Source organism: Lithobates pipiens, unplaced genomic scaffold (assembly GCF_037356315.1).
Source record: "Lithobates pipiens isolate NorthernLeopardFrog02 unplaced genomic scaffold, aLitPip1_a1.2 Scaffold_28, whole genome shotgun sequence".
Taxonomy (NCBI): Eukaryota; Metazoa; Chordata; class Amphibia; order Anura; family Ranidae; genus Lithobates; species Lithobates pipiens.
Genome location: NW_027507789.1, coordinates 218,492,794 through 218,511,547, shown reverse-complemented (window position 1 = coordinate 218,511,547; position 18,754 = coordinate 218,492,794). Strand labels below are relative to the sequence as shown.

General features: G+C 42.0%; 1 protein-coding gene across 2 annotated transcripts in view; it reads right to left on the bottom strand.

Annotated features, from left to right (window-relative positions):
- The window catches only part of LOC143936168 (formin-F-like), a 218,416-nt gene that overhangs the window by 101,822 nt on the left and 97,840 nt on the right, over positions 1-18,754 (bottom strand). For both annotated transcript variants that reach the window (XR_013263623.1, XM_077460544.1), the window contains exon 6: positions 15,637-15,795. Coding sequence is in view for 1 of the 2 variants with exons in the window: in XM_077460544.1 (XP_077316670.1) it covers positions 15,637-15,795 (159 nt within the window). In the remaining variant the exon portion in view is untranslated. The remainder of the gene's footprint in view (positions 1-15,636; positions 15,796-18,754) is intronic.

Below are 18,754 nucleotides of genomic sequence, written 5' to 3'. Positions count from 1 at the left end.
CATAAAAAGTCAGATGGAGCCCACACACGATCGGATTTTCCGACAGCACGATCCGATCGCACATTTCGACCGTGTGTACATGTCATGTTAAACCAGTATATGGTCTTGGCCACCGTGCTGCAGCTCAGTTTCAGGGTCTTGGCAATCTTCTTATAGCCTAGGCCATCTTTATGTAGAGCAACAATTCTTTTTTTTCAGATCCTCAGAGAGTTCTTTGCCATGAGGTGCCATGTTGGACTTCCAGTGACCAGTATGAGGGAGTGTGAGCGATAACACCAAATTTAACACACCTGCTCCCCATTCACACCTGAGACCTTGTAACACTAACGAGACACATGACACCAGGGAGGGAAAATGGCTAATTGGGCCCAATTTGGACATTTTCACACAATTCGAGGTCTCTAACATCCACAAGCTCTGTGATGTCGTCATGGAGGAGGGGAAGAGGACTCTAGTGGCAACCTGTGAAGCTCTGGTGACCTCCATGCCCAAGAGGGTTAAGGCAGTGCTGGAAAATAATGGTGGCCACACAAAATATCGATATGTTCACTTAGGGGTGTACTCACTTTTGTGGCCAGCGGTTTAGACATTAATGGCTGTGTGTTGAGTTATTTTGAGGGGACAGCAAATTTACACTGTTATACAAGCTGTACACTCACTACTTTACATTGTAGACAAGTGTAATTTCTTCAGTGTTGTCACATGAAAAGATAGAATAAAATATTTACAGACATGTGAGGGGTGTACTCACTTTTGTGAGACACTGTGTGTGTGTATATATATATATATATATATATATATTAGGGCTGCGGAAATTAACGATTAATTCCTCGATTAATCGTTAATTTATTTGATCGATCAAAATTCTTTTGACCGGTACTCACCTCTCCGCTGGCTTCCCGGGTCTTCAGGGAGTTCTGTCGGAGTTCGGGTGACGTCACGGACATTGACGTCACCGGACTCCTTCCCCCCTTCCCCAAGTGCCGCCGTCTGCTAACAAAGGGAAGGGGGGAGGAGTCCGGTGACGTTGAAGTTCTAATTGAACGTAACGCGTACGGGGGGGGAGCTACACATGACGTCACCCGCTGCTGCCCTACGGAACTAACACGATTGTCGGCTTTACATGCTGTGTTTTTATCATCTTTATGTGAGTAGTTTGTGTTTGAACACAAAAATTAAATCTTATACTTAAGCGGTGAGCACTTCGATCTTTTCTTTCTACCCATGACCTGGCGTCCTTGCTGAGATCTAAGGAGACGTGAGAGAAGTTTATGGTCCGTGTTAACCCTTTTGATACCCGCTTGCATGACCACCTGTTTGCACAGGGGTCCATGCCATAAGGTGAGAGAGATTAGTTAGACCGGAGGCGGAGGGATTGTCACGTGGAAAAAAAATGACTTAAGTCAGTGCTACAGTTTGAATTTAAAACGTATTTGTGTGAACTGTGAAGTTAAGTCATGGATTGTGGAAACAAACTAGTGTCGGGTGATTGTATATAGTGTATACCACATTTACCACTGACTTGCAATGGAAGGAGATCAGCTAAAAGTAGTCGGATCTGTATGTGCGTTATAATTAATCGAAATTAGTCGATTAATCAATAAAAAAAAAAAAAGATTAATCGAACACGAAAATTTTAATCAATAACAGCCCTAATATATATATTAGGGCTGTGTAAATTAACGATGAATTCCTTGATTAATCATAAATTTTTTTTTTTTTACTTGTGACCGGTACTCACCTTTCCGCCGGCTTCCGGGTCTTCAGGGGAGTTCCGTTGGAGATCCGGTGACGTCACGGACATCGCCGTCACCGGACTCCTCCCCCCCTTCCCATTCTTTGCTCTTTCATGGAGTCAATTAACTACTGGGTGAAGTTTGTGTTCAGTTCAATAAGCATCACTGGGTATTATTTCTCTGTTGCTTCTGTCAAGCTTTATATGTTACTTGTCAGGTATCCGTCACTCTCCTGGATGTAATGAGTAATGACCCATCGCAGTTCCTTTTTTTTTTTTAGGCCAATCTGGGTGCAGTTGTATTAGCAGTGGCGTAACTAGAACCTTCAGGGCCCCCGATGCAAGAATCCCTGAAGGGCCCCCCTGAACCCCAGCCAGGGCCCTTCCCTCCGAGTCTGGCGGTGGAACTCCAGGGCATGGTCACAGGTATGACCTTTGTGAGCCCTGTAGTTCCACCACTGGTATCAGTAGTTTTTTTTTATTAGTTTTTGTTAAATTTTTAGGTGCCCCATTGAGGGACTGTCCCTAGGCAGGGTGGGGTCCCCGTCCCTAGAAGAGATGAGGTCCTTTTCTCCAGGGCAGATGAAGTTACTGCCCCCAGGTGAGAAGGGGTCCCTGTCCCCAGGGGAGGTGGGGGTCCCTGTCCTCACGTGAGAAGGGGTCCCTGTCCCCAGGGGGAGATGGAGGGGGTATGTAATGGTGTGTGGGGGATGGGGTCCTATCACCATGACCAAGCTGCAGGCCACGCACTCATCCATGTTGGCCTGGGCTCCATCCAGTGTGCTGGACGGGTGATCAGCATATCTCCCAGAAAGACCTTTCATCATCTGTGTATGATGGCGGAGGAAGGGAGCTGGCAGACAAGCCTGCAGTGTCCTCTGGGGGCCTCTCATAGGGCTGCACTGCATCTGTGTGCTTAAAGTTTGTTTAACCGGGAGAAGTATGCAGTGCAGTGTGGGCCGGACTCAGGGGGGGCGGGTCTCTGGCTGGGGAGAACAGACATCGGACTGAGTGGCAATGCATGGAGCAAGAGAGGGGTACTCTGAGGAGCCAGCCGAGGACACAGGTCATGCGGGGAATGCACAACTAAAGAGCAGCCAGTGCGATAGTCGAGCATGGAGCTCTGCTAGTCACCCTCCACCTCCAGCCACCCGTGTGCATGGTGCACTGGTACCCCTAGCTGCCTATGCTGCTGCCGGCCATATGTAGATGGGGCTGCATGGGTCCCCTGCAGCACAGGGCCCAGTTGCCGTCGCGACTGCTGCACCCCCTATAGTTACTCCCCTGTGTATTAGTCAGTTCCAGTCCTGCAAAGATTACTACTTGCTGGATGAAGGAGTAGTAGATTGAATAGAGACAGCTTGAGACACTAACAGACAATAGAATCTGTCATTAATATTTTTTTTTAACTAAGCTTACATAGCAGAAATGGCATCAAGTTGGGAAATCATCGTTTGTAGGAAGTGTTCGTTAGCATCTAGTGTAATCAAGGGACGGTGATCAGAGAGGTGGGTAGGGGGCAGAGACAAGGGGTGACTCCAACGGGGGGGGGGAGTTCCTGCACCTATTCTCAGAGAAAAATAAAACATATATATTATATATATATATATATATATATATATATATATATATATAAATTATTTTTTTCTGTATATAGGCTGTAAAAAAAATTCTTGAATCCGTTGTAACTTTTCTGACGTACAAATAATTCTAGTTAAGGCTAAAAACATTATCAGATGGTTGTGCGGCTGTACTGGGAGGCCCAGTGCTGAATCTGACCTTTTCAGGCGGCGTTAATTGCTCGCATACTTCTGGCATGGGAGTTGAAAATTCGGCATGAATTGACTCAGCAATGTGTTGGCTGCTTCTGAGGATCGGTGCTGGTGGGGGATGCCACGGAAACCGCCTTGCTCTCCCCGTAACCCCCGGAGAACTCACATTTTTCTACAGCCGTTGCAGATGAAAGACCAAGTTTTTGGCCCTTTTTAATCCCCATAATGAGATGAAAAGTCAAACTTTGCTCTACCTTCCTGAGAAGAAGTTGAACCCCCCCCCCCCCCCCCCCAACAGGTCAAAGCTCTAAAAAAAAAAAAATGTGGAACTTCAATTTGCTCAGCTTTAATGCAAGTAGATTTAATTCAATGGGGGTTTGTAAAAAAAAATAAAAAAATAATAGTTTATTCATTGAAACTGAGTGTCTCAGTTATGCCGTCTATAACCCTTTTTGGGCTTTGTTGGTGAGTCGCATAAATTTAACGAAATACTCCAATGCTATGTTACGATCAATCATTTATTTTTGTTGGTCTTTTTTCACCCTTTGCTATTATAATCTTGTATTGTATCTCCTTCAGATGTTTGGGTTGACGCCTCCTGAGGAAGCGGCAAGTGCCGCGAAACTAGTTTATGTCTATACCAACACCAATTATACCCCCCACTTACTTGTGGGTGGCATTACCCAAGGATTTTATTGTATTCGTATTTGTAACAATTGTTCTGATACTGTTTGCTGTAATTTATGAATTTCTTGTATATTTTCTAATAAATTATATATTTTCAATTAATGGTTTTTGTGATATTGGGTACCGAAATAGTCCAATGAACTTTGGGTGATTAAAGGTTTTCTTTTAAGATTGTCCTGTATTTGGCTCCATCCATCTTCCCATCAACTCTGACCAGCTTCCCTGTCCCTGCTGAAGAAAAGCATCCCCACCACATGACGCTGCCACCACCATGTTCCACGGTGGGGATGGTGTGTTCAGGGGGATGGGCGGTGTTAGTTTTCCCCCACACATAGCGTTTTGCTTTTAGGCCAAAAAGTTGAATTTTGTTCTCATCTGACCAGATCACCTTCTTCCACATGTTTGCTGCCCCCTCCCCCACATGGCTTCTCACAAACTACAAACAGGACTTCTTATGACTTTCTTTCTCCAATGTCTTTCTTCTTGTCACTCTTCCATAAAGGGCAGATTTGTGGAGAGACGACTAATAGTTGTCCTGTGGACAGATTCCCCCCCCCCCCCCCCCCCTGAGCTGTGGATCTCTGCAGCTTCTCCAGAGTCACCATGGACCTCTTGGCTCTTCTCTAAAGAAATGCTCTCCTTGCCCGGCCCGGTCAGTTTAGGTGGACGGCCATGTCTTGGTAGGTTTGCAGTTGGGCCATACTCTTTCCATTTTCCAATGATGGATTGAACAGAGCTCCGTGAGATGTTCAAAGCTTGGGAGATTTTATTTATAACCTAACCCTGCTTTATAATTCTCCACAACTTTATCCCTGACCTGTCTGGTGTGTTCCTTGGCCTTCATGATGCTGTTTGTTCACTAAGGTTCTCTAACAAACCTTCTGAGGGCTTCACAGAACAGCTGTATTTATACTGAGATTAAATGACACACAGGTGGACTCTATTTACTAATTAAGTGACTTCTGAAGGCAATTGGTTCCTCTAGATTTTAGTTAGGGGTATCAGAGTAAAGGGGGCTGAATACAAATGCCCCCCACACTTTTCACATATTTATTGAAAACCATTTATCATTTTCCTTCCACTTCACAATTATGTGCCACTTTGTGTTGGTCCATCACATAAAATCCCAATAAAATACATTTATGTTTTTGGTTGTAACGTGACACAATGTGGAAAGTTTCAAGGGGTATGAATACTTTTTCAAGGCATTGTATGCATTTATTTTAGGGACCTCTGATCCCTCCTGTGTTGAATTGTATTGTAACTGTACTATCTGCCCTCATGTTGTAAAGCGCTGCGCAAACTGTTGGCTCTTTATAAATCCTGTATAATAATAATAATTTTAATTTACTAATTAATGAATTAAATACTGTATCTATTTGCAAAGAATTTATTCCTATGTGAAATTAAACATTCTCTCCTCAACAAAATGATGTGAAAGACGAAATCCTTAATAGACTCAAATAAATAAATAAATAATAAAAAAGTGAGTAGATTTATTTATTTTTCTATTTATTGCAAAAAAAATAAAAATAATTAACCGGTTCCCGACCAGCGCACGCCGATGTACGTCGACAGAATGGCACGAGCAGGCATATTGGCGTACAGGTACATCCAATCTTCAATGCCGCCCTCCCGCGCTGGTCAGGACCCCTGTGAGTCCGGTCGCGGGACCCGCGGACTCGATCGCCGCGGGCATCCCCTCAATCGTCTCACGGGGCGGCTGAATCGAGTAAATGCCGTGTAAACAGCATTTCTCCATTCTGCCTAGCAACTAGTGACGCTGATCTCTGCTCCATGTGATTGGAGCTGAGATCAGTGTTCACTAAATGAAAGCCCAACCCCCCCACAGTTAGTAACACACCCCTAGGAACACTTAACCCCTACACTGCCACCCACTGGTTAACCCTTTCACTGCCAGTATCATTTACACAGGAATCACTGTATTTATATAGCAGTGATTGCTGTATAAATGACAATGGTCCCAAAAATGTGTCAAAAATGTCCGATGTGTCCCCCACAATGTCGCAGTCACAATAAAAAAATCGCTGATCGCCGCCATTACTAATAAAAAAAAAAATTATTAATAAAAATGCTATAAAACTATCCCTATTTTGTAAATGCTATAACTTTTGCGCAAACCAATCAATAATCGCTTATTGCGATTTTTTTTTACCAAAAATATGTAGAAGAATACGTATCGGCCTAAACTGAGGGAAAAAAATGTTTTTTATATATTTTTGGGGGATATTTATTATAACAAAAAGTTAAAAATAATGCGTTTTTTTTTTCAAAATTGTCGCTCTATTTTTGTTTATAGCGCAAAAAATAAAAACCGCAGAGGTGATCAAATACCATCAAAAGAAAGCTCTATTTGTGGGGAAAAAAAAGGACGTCAATTTTGTTTGGGAGCCACGTCGCACGACCGCGCAATTGTCAGTTGAAGTGACGCAGTGCCGAATCGCAAAAAGTGGTCTGGTCTTTGACCAGCAAAATGGTCCGGTCTGTAAGTGGTTAAAAAGTGAATAGATTTATTCATTTATTGCAAAAAAAAATAAAAGTGAGTAGATTTATTTATCTATTTATTGCAAAAAACAAAAAAAATTTTTTTAAAAGTGAGTAGATTTATTTATTTATTTATTGAAAAAAAAAGTGAGTAGATTAATTCATTTATCTATTTATTGCAACAAAAAAAAAATGAAAAAGTGAATAGATTTATTTATTGCAAAAAAATAAATTTTTTTTTAAAAGTGAATAGATTTATTTATTTATTGCAAAAAAATAAAAAAGTGAGTAGATTTATTTATTTAAAAAAAAATAAAAAAAATTAAAAAGTGAATAGATGTATTTATTTATTGCAAAAAAAAGGGAGTACATTTATTTAGTTATCTATTTATTGAAAAAAAAAAAATTTAAAAGTGAGTAGATTTATTTATTTATTTATTGCAAAAAAATTTTTTTTTATCTAAATTGATAGTTTTCTCCTCACCAACATTTTTCCAAAGGCAATCTGTAATTTTGTGATGGAGTCCCTTCACTCCTCTCTACTGTGTATGCAGTGCTGAGTTGTTTAGAAGCTAATTAGTTCACATTTGGCAGCACTTTTTGTAAATGTTGGCAAAGGATATTGTTTCTTCAAAATTAGCTTTAAATGCCTTTTACAGAATCAACTTTTTTTTTTATTAAGCTGGTTGAGGGTATGAGATGGCGATTTTTGTTTTACAATCCTCCATGTGTACCAAAGGCCGTCAGCCAAAATTATCCAATTCCCCCCCCCTCCCCCCCGTAGACTTTTCCCATTGCATTAACCTGCCAACTGAGTCAGTCGAAGAGTCAAAGAGCCCAAATATCCAGGGGGGCGTCGCTAGGGGGTGTCTATTGGGGCTATAGCCCCGAATCTGGGGCCCATAGCCCAGAGTCTCTTGCCGCAGGGTCCTTGTCTAACCAAAGGGTTGTGCTTGCGGCGGGCGAGCTGAATTAGAGGTGGATGAAAGGAGAGAGAGACGAGTGGACATCATCTCTCTCCCCCCCCCCCGCTCCACGTCACCACTCTTCCGCCCTCACAGCCGGACCACTTGAATGTGGGAGCGATATGCGGGAGGGAGTAGAGACCTGCAAAAAGGTTGGTGACCGCTGTTATGGGCTCTAGCCCCAGATCTTTTGCAGACCTAGCAACGCCCCTACTGTGATCCCCCCCCCCCCATTTGAAATGGAGGAGGGATAGAGCCCGTGTCATTGTTAGTGTCCCCATTGCGGTGTTTTTTTTCCTCACTTCCTGTCCCGGTGGCACCCTGTTGAGTGTATAGGAAGTCAAGATAATTCTCTTCGTTAGGTCTTTTTATTGTTTTTTTTTTTTTCCTCAGCTACAATGTGTATAGAGAGGGGCAAAGAATGATTTGACCCTCTGCAGATTTTGCAAGTTCGCCCACTTACAAAGAAACGAAGGGTCTATAATTGTTATCGAACGTGTATTTTATATATAATGTAGCGCTAAAAAAAAAAAGAAAAACGTAAATGTGAAACCTGATGAACCCAAATAAAGTCCAAATATTAAACAATTAAATAAGTCTTTAAAGTTTCGTGAAGCTCAGATGTGAAGCTCAAATATGGTATTTCATACAGTGTATAAACCGAAAAGGTTCAGAAGTGGTGTTTCACACGGTGTATAGGCCAAAGAAATCGCAGAAATATCTCACTTCGATGACATCAAGGTAGATAAGAGATGGGTACTCTTACCGGAACAACTGGACCTGTGAGTAAACACTAGGGTCATACAGGCATGTAGGGATGGAACATCAATTGGAACCACGTAGGTCTATCTGCCATTGGAGGGACTGTAGATCCTCAAGCCGATAAGGGAATGGTTTGCATCCTCACAGACGTTCCAATCTTCTTCCCAAAGATCCGAATAAACGGCGACAGAAGAGACTCCCAGCCAGTAGTTTGGCGAGATATAAAGCCAAATAAAACAAAGAAAAAAAGAAGACGAAGAAGGGAAAAACACAAAAAAAACTCAAAAAAATTGTTGGTTGTGTTGGACTTTTTAGGCATACTACTGTGATTGAATATATAGCATAAAAAATAATAAAGGAAAAATTATTATATATATATATATATATATATTGAGCGTAAAAAAAATATATTTATTTAAAAAATAATAATTATAAAACACATCGAGTACTGTTTTTATATAACCTGTCTATCTTCATACAATTTTACATCATATCCATATCTATTTCCATCAGATGTATATACCCGGAAGGTAAACAAATGTACATTAATACATAGTATACAGAGAAGAAGGGGGTACAGTGGACAGGGTATTAATTACAGAAACGATCTTAGATATACTCTGGCGTTCTACATGTTTCACGTCATTACCAACGCTTCCTCAGGAGCTTTTATTAATTTTTTTTTCTTAATGGGAAAGAGAAAACCCAAAAACAGTTGTGCAAGAGGACAGAAATAACAAATAAAGGAAGGATTTACTCTGATATACTCTGGCGCTCTACATGTTTCGCATTATTACCAACGTGCACGGTGGTTCCATTTCCCGACTGGAGGAAGACACTGGAGGGGCTAGATGGTCCCCCTCCCTTAAACCTTTCAAACTTTTAACCATCGAGATAAGTCTAGCTACTCCCCGCCCCATTGGAAAGGCTAAAGAAATTGAGAAACTGGCCACTCTATCCTAAGAGATTATGGTGCAAAATCATCGTCCGCTGCTGTTTTACACTACAGATATTTGAAGCCTCTATGCTAATCGCAGGCTCCTATATATATAAAAAAAAGTGTGATGTCGATGTGAAAATCGCCCTATCTGCCTAGAGAAATCCTTCCTTTATTTGTTATTTCTGTCCTCTTGCACAACTGTTTTTGGGTTTTCTCTTTCCCATTAAGAAAAAAAAAATTGATAAAAGCTCCTGAGGAAGCGTTGGTAATAACGCAAAACATGTAGAGCGCCAGAGTATATCTAAGATCGTTTCTGTAATTAATACCCTGTCCACTGTACCCCCTTCTTCTCTGTATACTAAGTATTAATGTACATTTGTTTACCTTCCGGGTATATACATCTGATGGAAATAGATATGGATATGATGTAAAATTGTATGACGATAGACAAGTTATATAAAAACAGTACTCGATGTGTTTTATAATTATTATTTTTTAAATAAATATATTTTTTTACGCTCAATATATATATATATATATAATATTTTTTTCTTTATTATTTTTTATGCTATATATTCAATCACAGTAGTATGCCTAAAAAGTCCAACACAACCAACAATTTTTTTGAGGTTTTTTTTTGTGTTTTTCCCTTCTTCGTCTTCTTTTTTTTTTGTTTTATTTCAAATTATTGAAAGGACGTGGCATTTGGAATTTTTATTTTGCAGTGTATCCACAGAACCACCCTGTGTTAGATACACACTATATATTTTTTATTGAGATATAAAGCCAAACTCATAAAGGGATCGTATGTAAAATGAAAAAAAGAAAAACAGCTTGCCCATGTTCCCTGTATTGCTTTTTAACATGTGATCACGTGTTTTTTTTTTATGTTACATTTAATGTTTATTGTTCATGCTGGTTTTATGCCAATAAACAGCTATTTATATATTTTTTCAACCTACACTATGGGAAGCTGTTTTTCTTTTTTTCATTTTACATATGATCTCTTTATGAATTTGGCTTTATATCTCGCCAAACTACTGGCTGGGAGTCTCTTCTGTTGCCGTTTATTCGGATCTTTGGGAAGAAGATTGGAACGTCTGTGAGGATGCAAACCATTCCCTTATCGGCTTGAGGATCTACAGTCCCTCCAATGGCAGATAGACCTACGTGGTTCCAATTGATGTTCCATCCCTACATGCCTGTATCACCTAGTGTTTACTCACAGGTCCAGTTGTTCCGGTAAGAGTACCCATTTCTTATTTACCTTGATGTCATCGAAGTGAGATATTTCTGCGATTTCTTTGGCCTATACACCGTGTGAAACACCACTTCTGAACCTTTTTGGCTTATACACTGTATTAAATACCATATTTGATATTCACATCTGAGCTTCACGAACTTTAAAGTGGAGGGCCACCCTGAAAAAAAAAAAAAAAATACATTAAAAATTACAAAAAAAATCAAAAAATAAAAAAATAAAAAAAAATTTTTTTTTTTACTTACCAAAAATGCCTGTTGCTAGGCACATAATCCTAATCTGCCTCTTCCTCCTCCGCGGAGATCTTCTGTCTTCTCTCCTCGTCGCGTTGTCTTCTGGGTAATGGGTCGCGCTGTGTTCTGGGAACTGTGTGTCCCAGAACACAGCGCGTCCCATTCACAAAGCGCCGCGCGACTCACGCATGCGCAGTAGGAAACGGGCAGTGAAGCCGCAAGGCTCCATTGCCTGTTTCCCTTAGAAAGAATGGCGGCCCCCAGGACCCGAGATCGCGGGCGCCGGGACCCGACATCGCGGGTGCCCTGGACAGGTAAGTCGGCTTATTAAGTCAGCAGCTGAAGTATTTGCAGCTGCTGACTTTTAATTTTAATTTTTTTTTTTAAACGGCCCTCCTCTTTAAAGACTTATTTAATTGTTTAATATTTGGATTTCATTTGGGTTCATCACGTTTCACATTTACGTATTTCTTTTTTAGCGTTACATTATCGTTTTTTTTTTTTGTTTATATGAATTTGGTCACATTCGTGTGTAGCTGCTTTTTTTCACTTACTTTTGGTTAGCGCAATATATTTTCCTACATTTGTATTTTATATATGATTGAGACAGAATATCAACCAAAAATCCAGAAAAAAAAAAACACACGATACAAAGGTTATAAATTGAGTTGCAATTCAGTGAGTAAAATAAGTATTTGATCTCCTACCAACCAACCATAATTCTGGCTCCCACAGACTGGCTCCAGTAGGTGCTCATGACAGACATGACAGATTAGTCTTGTCAATGTAAGAAGGTTCTCATAACGACAACTCGTTATGTGTATAGAAGACACCTGTCCACAGAATCTCTTTCTTCCATTCCAACCTCACCATCATGGGCAAGACCAAAGAGCTGTCGAAGGACATCAGGGAGAAGATTGTAGACCTGCACAAGGGCTGGAATGGGCTACAAGACCATCAGCAAGAAGCTTGGTGAGAAGGAGACAACCGCTGAAGCGATTATTCGCAAATGGAAGAAATACAAAATGACCATCAATCGCCCCTCGGTCTGGAGCTCCATGCAAGATTTCTCCTCATGGGGTGAGGATGGTCATGAGAAAAGTGAGGGATCCGCCCAGAACTACACGGGAGGAACTTGCGAATGATCTCAAGGCAGTTGGGACTACAGTCACCAAACATACCATTGGTAACACAATACACCGCCATGAATTGAAATCCTGGAGAGCCCGCAAGGTCCCCTGCCTCAAGAAGGCACATGTACAGGCCCATCTGAAGATTGTCAATGAACATCGAAATGATTTAGAGAAGGATCGGGAGAAAGTTCTGTGGTCAGATGAGTACAAAAAAAATGTAGCCCTGTGGCGTCAACTGGATTCAACGTGTTTGGAGGAAGAAAAATGGTGACTATGACCATGAGAACACCATCCCTACCGTCAAGCACGGAGGTGGAAACATTATGCTTTGGGGCTGTTTCTCTGCTAAAGGTACAGGCCGACTTTGTTGGATTGAGGGACCAATGGACGGGGCCTTGTTTTGTAAAATCTTGGATGAGAACCTTCTTCCCTCAGCCAGAACACTGAAGATGGGTCATGGATAGGTCTTCCACCATGACAATGACCCAAAACATACCGCCAAGGCAACAACAGAGTGGCTGAAGAAGAAGCACATTAAGGGTGGCCTAGCCAGTCTTCAGACCTTAAACCTATAGAAAATTTATGGCGGGAGCTGAAACTTTGAGCTGCCAAGCGGCAGCCAAGAAAAACTTAAGGCGTTAGAGAAGATCTGGAGATCTCGAGAAGATGTTAAGAAGAGTGGACCAAAATCCCTCCTGAGATGTGTGCAAACCTGGTCACCACCTACAAGAAACGTCTGACCTCTGTGCTCGCCAACAAGGGTTTCTCCACCAAGTACTAAGTCATGTGTTGCTTGGGGATCAAATACTTATTGTACTCACTGAACTGCAACTTAAATAATAAGTTAACAAATTTATAACTTTTATATCATGTTTTTTTTTTTTTCTGGATTTTTGGTGGATAATCTGTCTCTATCATTTATCCCCTATGATAAAAAAAATAAAAAATAAACCCTTCATTTCTTTGTAAGTGGGCAAACTACAAAATTTGCAGGGGATCAAATCATTCTTTTCCCCACTGTGTGTGCTTCCCCATGACTAATCTCCAAGGGGTGGAGCGAAAAACACATTGGAGGTGTGGCCTGGCTGGGGTTGCCACTCTTACATCAATCCCAGGGACCACACGGGTATAGGGTAAGTGTAGCAGTCCATCCCTCTGTTCCTTATGGGTTGAAGGAGGGCTTGACTTGTATCAGGTGATCATTGCCAAATAACCATGATTACCTACAAGATTTTTTGGGGTCAGAAAAACTTGTCGGCGAGAGGTGAGGGTTGCCGAAACATGCCACAGCATACCGCGCATGCGTGGCTCTGCTTTTCTAATCTGAACTGCTAAAAAAGCAATATGGTGGCAAAAAAGTGGTCACCGAAGGGTTAATATAATATCAGGGAGAGCTTTTGTACAGAATTGATAAAAAAATAAATAAATAAAAGACTGTATCCCGGGGTCAGGTGTCGTCCCAGAACTGTTTGCTAAGCTGTGATTTCCATAATGCTGAACAGACAGCCTCCTGATTGTCAGGATTATCCATCTCCAGAGAGGGAAGAACACAACTCATTCCAAATACGAACTTTGACAGCAGTCACACCATTGCTACATTGTGATCAAATATGGATTCATACCGGGGTGGGGGAGGAGAACAGGGGGGGGGTTGAGAAATAGAGGGAGATAGAGAGGGGGGATAAGGGGGGAGAAGGGGGGAAACAATTTGAGAAAGTGGGGGGGGGGGATTCTGTATAGAGCAGGGATCTCCAAACTATGGCCCTCCAGCTGTTGTAGAACTACACGTCCCATGAGGCATTGTAAAACTCTGACATTCACAGATGTGACTGGGGCGTGATGGGAATTGTAGTTCCTGAACAACTTCAGGGCCGTAGTTTGGAGACCCCCATGTATAGAGGGAGGGAAGGGGGAGAGAGAAGGGGGGAGAAATTTTAGAGACAGGAGAGAAAAAAAGAGAAGAGTGCGGGGAGAGAGAAAGAGAGAGGGGAGATTAAAAAAGAGAGAGGGGGGGTCAAATAGAGAGGGGGGAAAGAAAGAGGGATAGAAATGGGGGGGGGAGATGGGGGAGAAATATAGAGACACAGGAGGAAGGCAAAGAGAAAAAGAGGAGGGGGAGAGAAGAACAGGGTGGGAAGGGGGGATTGAGGGGGGAAGAGGGGGGGATAAAGGAGGGAAGAGATAGGGGGGGAAATTTAGAGATGGGAGGGGGTGGGAGAGAGAAGAGTGGGGGGTGAGAAATAGTGGGGGGGGGAGAGAGGAGGAGAGGGGGGACAAATAGAGAGAGGGGGGAGAGAGAGGGGGTATAAATGGGGGGGGTAAGAGATGGGGGAGAAATATAGGAACAGGAGAAAGACGAAGAGGAAAAAAGAGTGGGGGAGAAATGTAGGGGGAGGGGGGAGAAAGAAGGGGGAAAATAGAAGTGGGAGAAAGGGGGAAAAACAGGATGAGAAGGGGGGGAATAGAGAGGGGGGAATAAAGGAGGGAAGAGAAATTTATAGACAGGTGGGGAGGGGGCAAATAGAAAAGGGGGAGAGAGGGAGGGTTTTGAAATGGGGGGGGTGGTTGAGAGATGGGGAAGAAATAATGGAATATAAAGACAGGAGAAAGGCAAAGAGAAAAAGTGAAGAGTGGGGGAGAGACATAGTGAGGGGGGAGAGGAGGAGAAAGGAGGAGAGGGGGGACAAATAGAGAGAGGGGAGAGAGAGCGGGGGTAGAAACGGGGAGGGGGGGAGAGATGGGTGAGAAATAGAGAAATATAGGAACAAGAGAAAGACAAAGAGAAAAAGAAATGGGGGAGATATATGGGGGTCGGGCGGTAGAGGGGGGAGTGAAAAGTTGAGAGATGGGGGAGAAAAAAGAAGATAGAGGGGAGAGAAAAGAAAAGAGGAAAATGTGCAGGAGTAAGAGAGGAGAGGGAGAGAGAGAGAAGGGGGGGGGCATGAAAGGAGGGAGACAAAGTCAAGAGAAAGAAAGGGGGGCAAGGGGGAGGTGGAAGGAGAGAAAGAGAGAGAAAAGGGGAGGAGATGGGGAGGGGAAGAGATTGAAAGGGGGATGTAGAGAGGACAAGCGGGAGAGAGAGAAGGGGGGAGGGGAAGAGATTGAGAGGGAGAGGGGGTGGGGGGGAGGAGGAATAGAAATGAAGGGGGAGATTCTCTGTGTTCTTTTGGTTGGGAAGAAGTATAATAAATGTTTTTTTCATGTTGTCTGTGCAGAGGTAACGGAGGGGGGATGGGCTCAGTAGTCTAACGAAAATTCAAAATTTCGGAAATTTGAAAATTTCATAAGCCGTAAATTAGAAAATTTGGAAATTTGAAAATTTGGAAACTCCAAAATTCCGAAATTCGAAAATTTGAAAAGGCACATTTTCGGATTTTGGAATTTCAGAATTTTTGAATTTCCGAAAAAAGCAAAAAACGAATGAAACGAAAATGAACGAATATTACCACAACCTACGGCACTGCATTCTGAAAGGCACCCTAACGCACTAAGGCAACAGAGCTACTTACCCCCCCCCCCCAGTAATGCAGTACAGTGCATTGGAGGAAAAGGGCCACATCTTAGAGTGGCCACTCCCACTGCTACTCCCTCATTTCACCTTTTTTTTTTCCAGCTAGGTGTGTTTTATTCCAGTGGTACTTACATGTACTTGTTAGCCTTGCTGTCAATGCAGAAGGTGGCAGAGGTGGTTTGGGTTCCGGTGGTCACGAAACATTCTGATAGGCTGACGCTGATTTTCTGTGGCTCCAGCTGCTGCGAGCAATAAAATACGAGTTCTTCCCGCTTCACCTGTACCAGGTATCTGTAGAACAAAGCAAGAGAGATCTCTTATTCACCCCTCTATATAGGCAGACGCAAGCAAATTCTTCTCAGGCTCAGAATACGACCCTTGACGCTAAATACCGTACTGAGGAACAGGCATTAGGTTCAAGCAGCATTCGGAATGGGCTCCTTTAACTCAACATACATTAATTTGGGGGGGGGGGGGCATCTCCAGTGGGGGGGGGCATTTTTTCCACCCCTGAAATATTCAAAAACCACCTCGTACAACAGCAACAATTTAATCGTTAAGGAGTTGGGAAGTTGGCAACATGGGGCAACCTTCCAACTTCCCAACCCAAAGGTGGTCAACTATGTTAAAAAAACAAAGAGCTGCTGGTGAATTTGGCCTTTTCCCCCAGTTGGGGCACACAGCCAAGTGCATAGCATGTTCTCCATTCTTTCACTGGCTCAAAGGAAAAGTCTAGGGGTGTCTTTTTTTGGTTTTATTGGAACATAGAACTTGGACAGGGTGAGGGAGCCCAGAACTGGAGAACTGAACACTTTGAGCCTTCTTCTCCAGCTTGCCGAGCTACACAAAATGGCCCACATAATCTATTGCTGGCAGGAGACTAGAACCTTTCCCAATCGACCAGAATACACATGATCAATAAGGTCCGGGGCCATGGTCAGTTACTCACACGGCCACAGAATCGTAGTTTTTCTCTTTCCGATATCCACCAGGCTCAATCCAGTGAGGTAGACATGAGCTCCCAGCACCATAGGACAGCTGGACACTCCCCCCCCCCCCCCAACCTTCTCCTGGCTCTCTCCAGTGAACTTCTCCAGACCCAAACAAACTCCAGGACTAAGCATTTTTCGAGGCCTGAAGCCTCAGCTAGGACATTGATGTCTTCTAGATCAGTGGTTCTCAACCTCAGTCCTCAAGTAACCCCAACAGGCCGTGTTTTGGGAATTTCTCTTCGCCTTTGATTCTGATTTAAAGCACCTGTGCAAGATAAAGGAAAACCAGCAAACATGGCCTGTTGGGGGTACTTGAGGACAGGGTTGAGAACCACTGATCTAGATAACACCTTCAGAAATAATGCCCCCAGGGGTCTCCTCCAGCAGGACTGGATCCAGGAAATCTGCCCCTCTGGCTCAGGCTTTAGTATATTTATTACCTCCTTCACTACCTTCTGGGCACACATCCCCAGAGATTGCCTGAAGACCCAAAAATTCAGGCTGCTTGCTCAGTTCTTCTTCCCACTATAATTCCAAAATCTTCTAGAACACGGGGGAGGGGGAAGAAATCAGAGCAACAGCCTGTGAGGTACTGAGCAGACCTGAATGGCACACCAATGCACTGTGCAGTACAGGACAGTAGATATGAGCAATTTGTTTAGTTTCCGAATTCGTTTTTTTTAACGAATTTTGACAAATTCATTAATTCAGAATTTTCAGAATTGCCACATTTTTCAATTTCCAAAATTTCAAATTTCCGAATTTCTGAATTTTCTGAATTTCAGTAATTCTGAATTTTAGAAATTCTGAAATTCAACATTTCTGATATTCTGGAACATTTTGGCAATTCGAAAGTGCGAATTTGGAAATGTGAAAGTTTTGGAAATTTGAAAATTTTGGAAATTTGAAAATTCAAAATTAGGTAATGCGAAATTAGGAAAATTTGAATATTCCAAATGTCATAAATTTTTAAAATTCAAAAATTTGGAAAATTGAAAATCCAAAAACCTGAAAATCTGAAATATTAACTAACTAATAATAAATATTAAATTATAGGTATTATAATTTCCTTTCAAATTCAGATTATAAAATTTTTGAATTTCTGAATTTTCGAATTCCAAAAATTTGGGAATTCGGAAATTTGGAATTTAAAAATTCATAAATTTGAAATTCGGAAATAAAAAATTCGGAAATTCGAAAATTTCAGAAATTCGAAAATTTCAGAAATTCAAAAATCCTAAATTAGGTAATTCGAAATTAGGAAAATTTGAATATTCAAAATTCCACATGCTGTAAAACGCATCAAAAACTCACAGGAATGCACCAAAAATGCACTGGAACACATGTCCTTATTTAGGGCCAGCTCACACCATAGAAAGGCGTGAACGGATGCCAGATGGGTTCCAAATGCTTTTTTGCATGCGCGTTTTTGATGCAGTCCAGTGCATTTTTTCCCTCCTCTTTTTTTACTTAACCTTACATAAGGACATGTGTGTTTCAGTGCATTTTTTGATGCATTTTACTGCATTCCAGTACAGTGCAGTGCAGGAAAAATGCAGCATGTTCTACTTTTTATTTTTTTTGGAACTGGAACGCACTGGAACTGCAAGCATTGATGTGATCTAGACCATTGAAAACCATATAACCTTTTCATGCGTTTTTGATGCACTGGGCTGCATGTGAAGTGAACTGGCCCTCAGCCCCGGTTCACATTGCAGCGATTTGGCATGTTAAATCCCAGGCCAAATCGGTGGCTATTGCCAGATATGGCACCATCTGAATCAGTAGCAGTAGTTCCTGCGCTACGTTTAGCTACTTTTGGGGGTGCGATTTCAATAGACATCAGTGCAGGACGTCTCTGAAATCGCTCCTGAAGTTGGGACTGACATGCGGGTCAGTGTGAACCTGGACTTAAGGTTAAGAAAAAAAGGGGGGGAGGGGGAGGAGACCTTAAGGTTAAGAGGAGAAAAAAATGCACTGGAACACACAAAAAAAGTGTCAAAAGCATCTAGAATGCATCTGGACTGCGTTTCTATGGTGTGATCCGGCCCTAAATGTATGGTTACAAGTTAAAAACGTTATATATATATATATATATATATATATATATATATATATTTATATATATATACAGTTAGGGCCATAAATATTTGGACAGTGACACAATTTTCGCAAGTTGGGCTCTGCATGCCACCGCATTGGATTTGAAATGAAACCTCTACAACAGAATTCAAGTGCAGATTGTAACGTTTAATTTG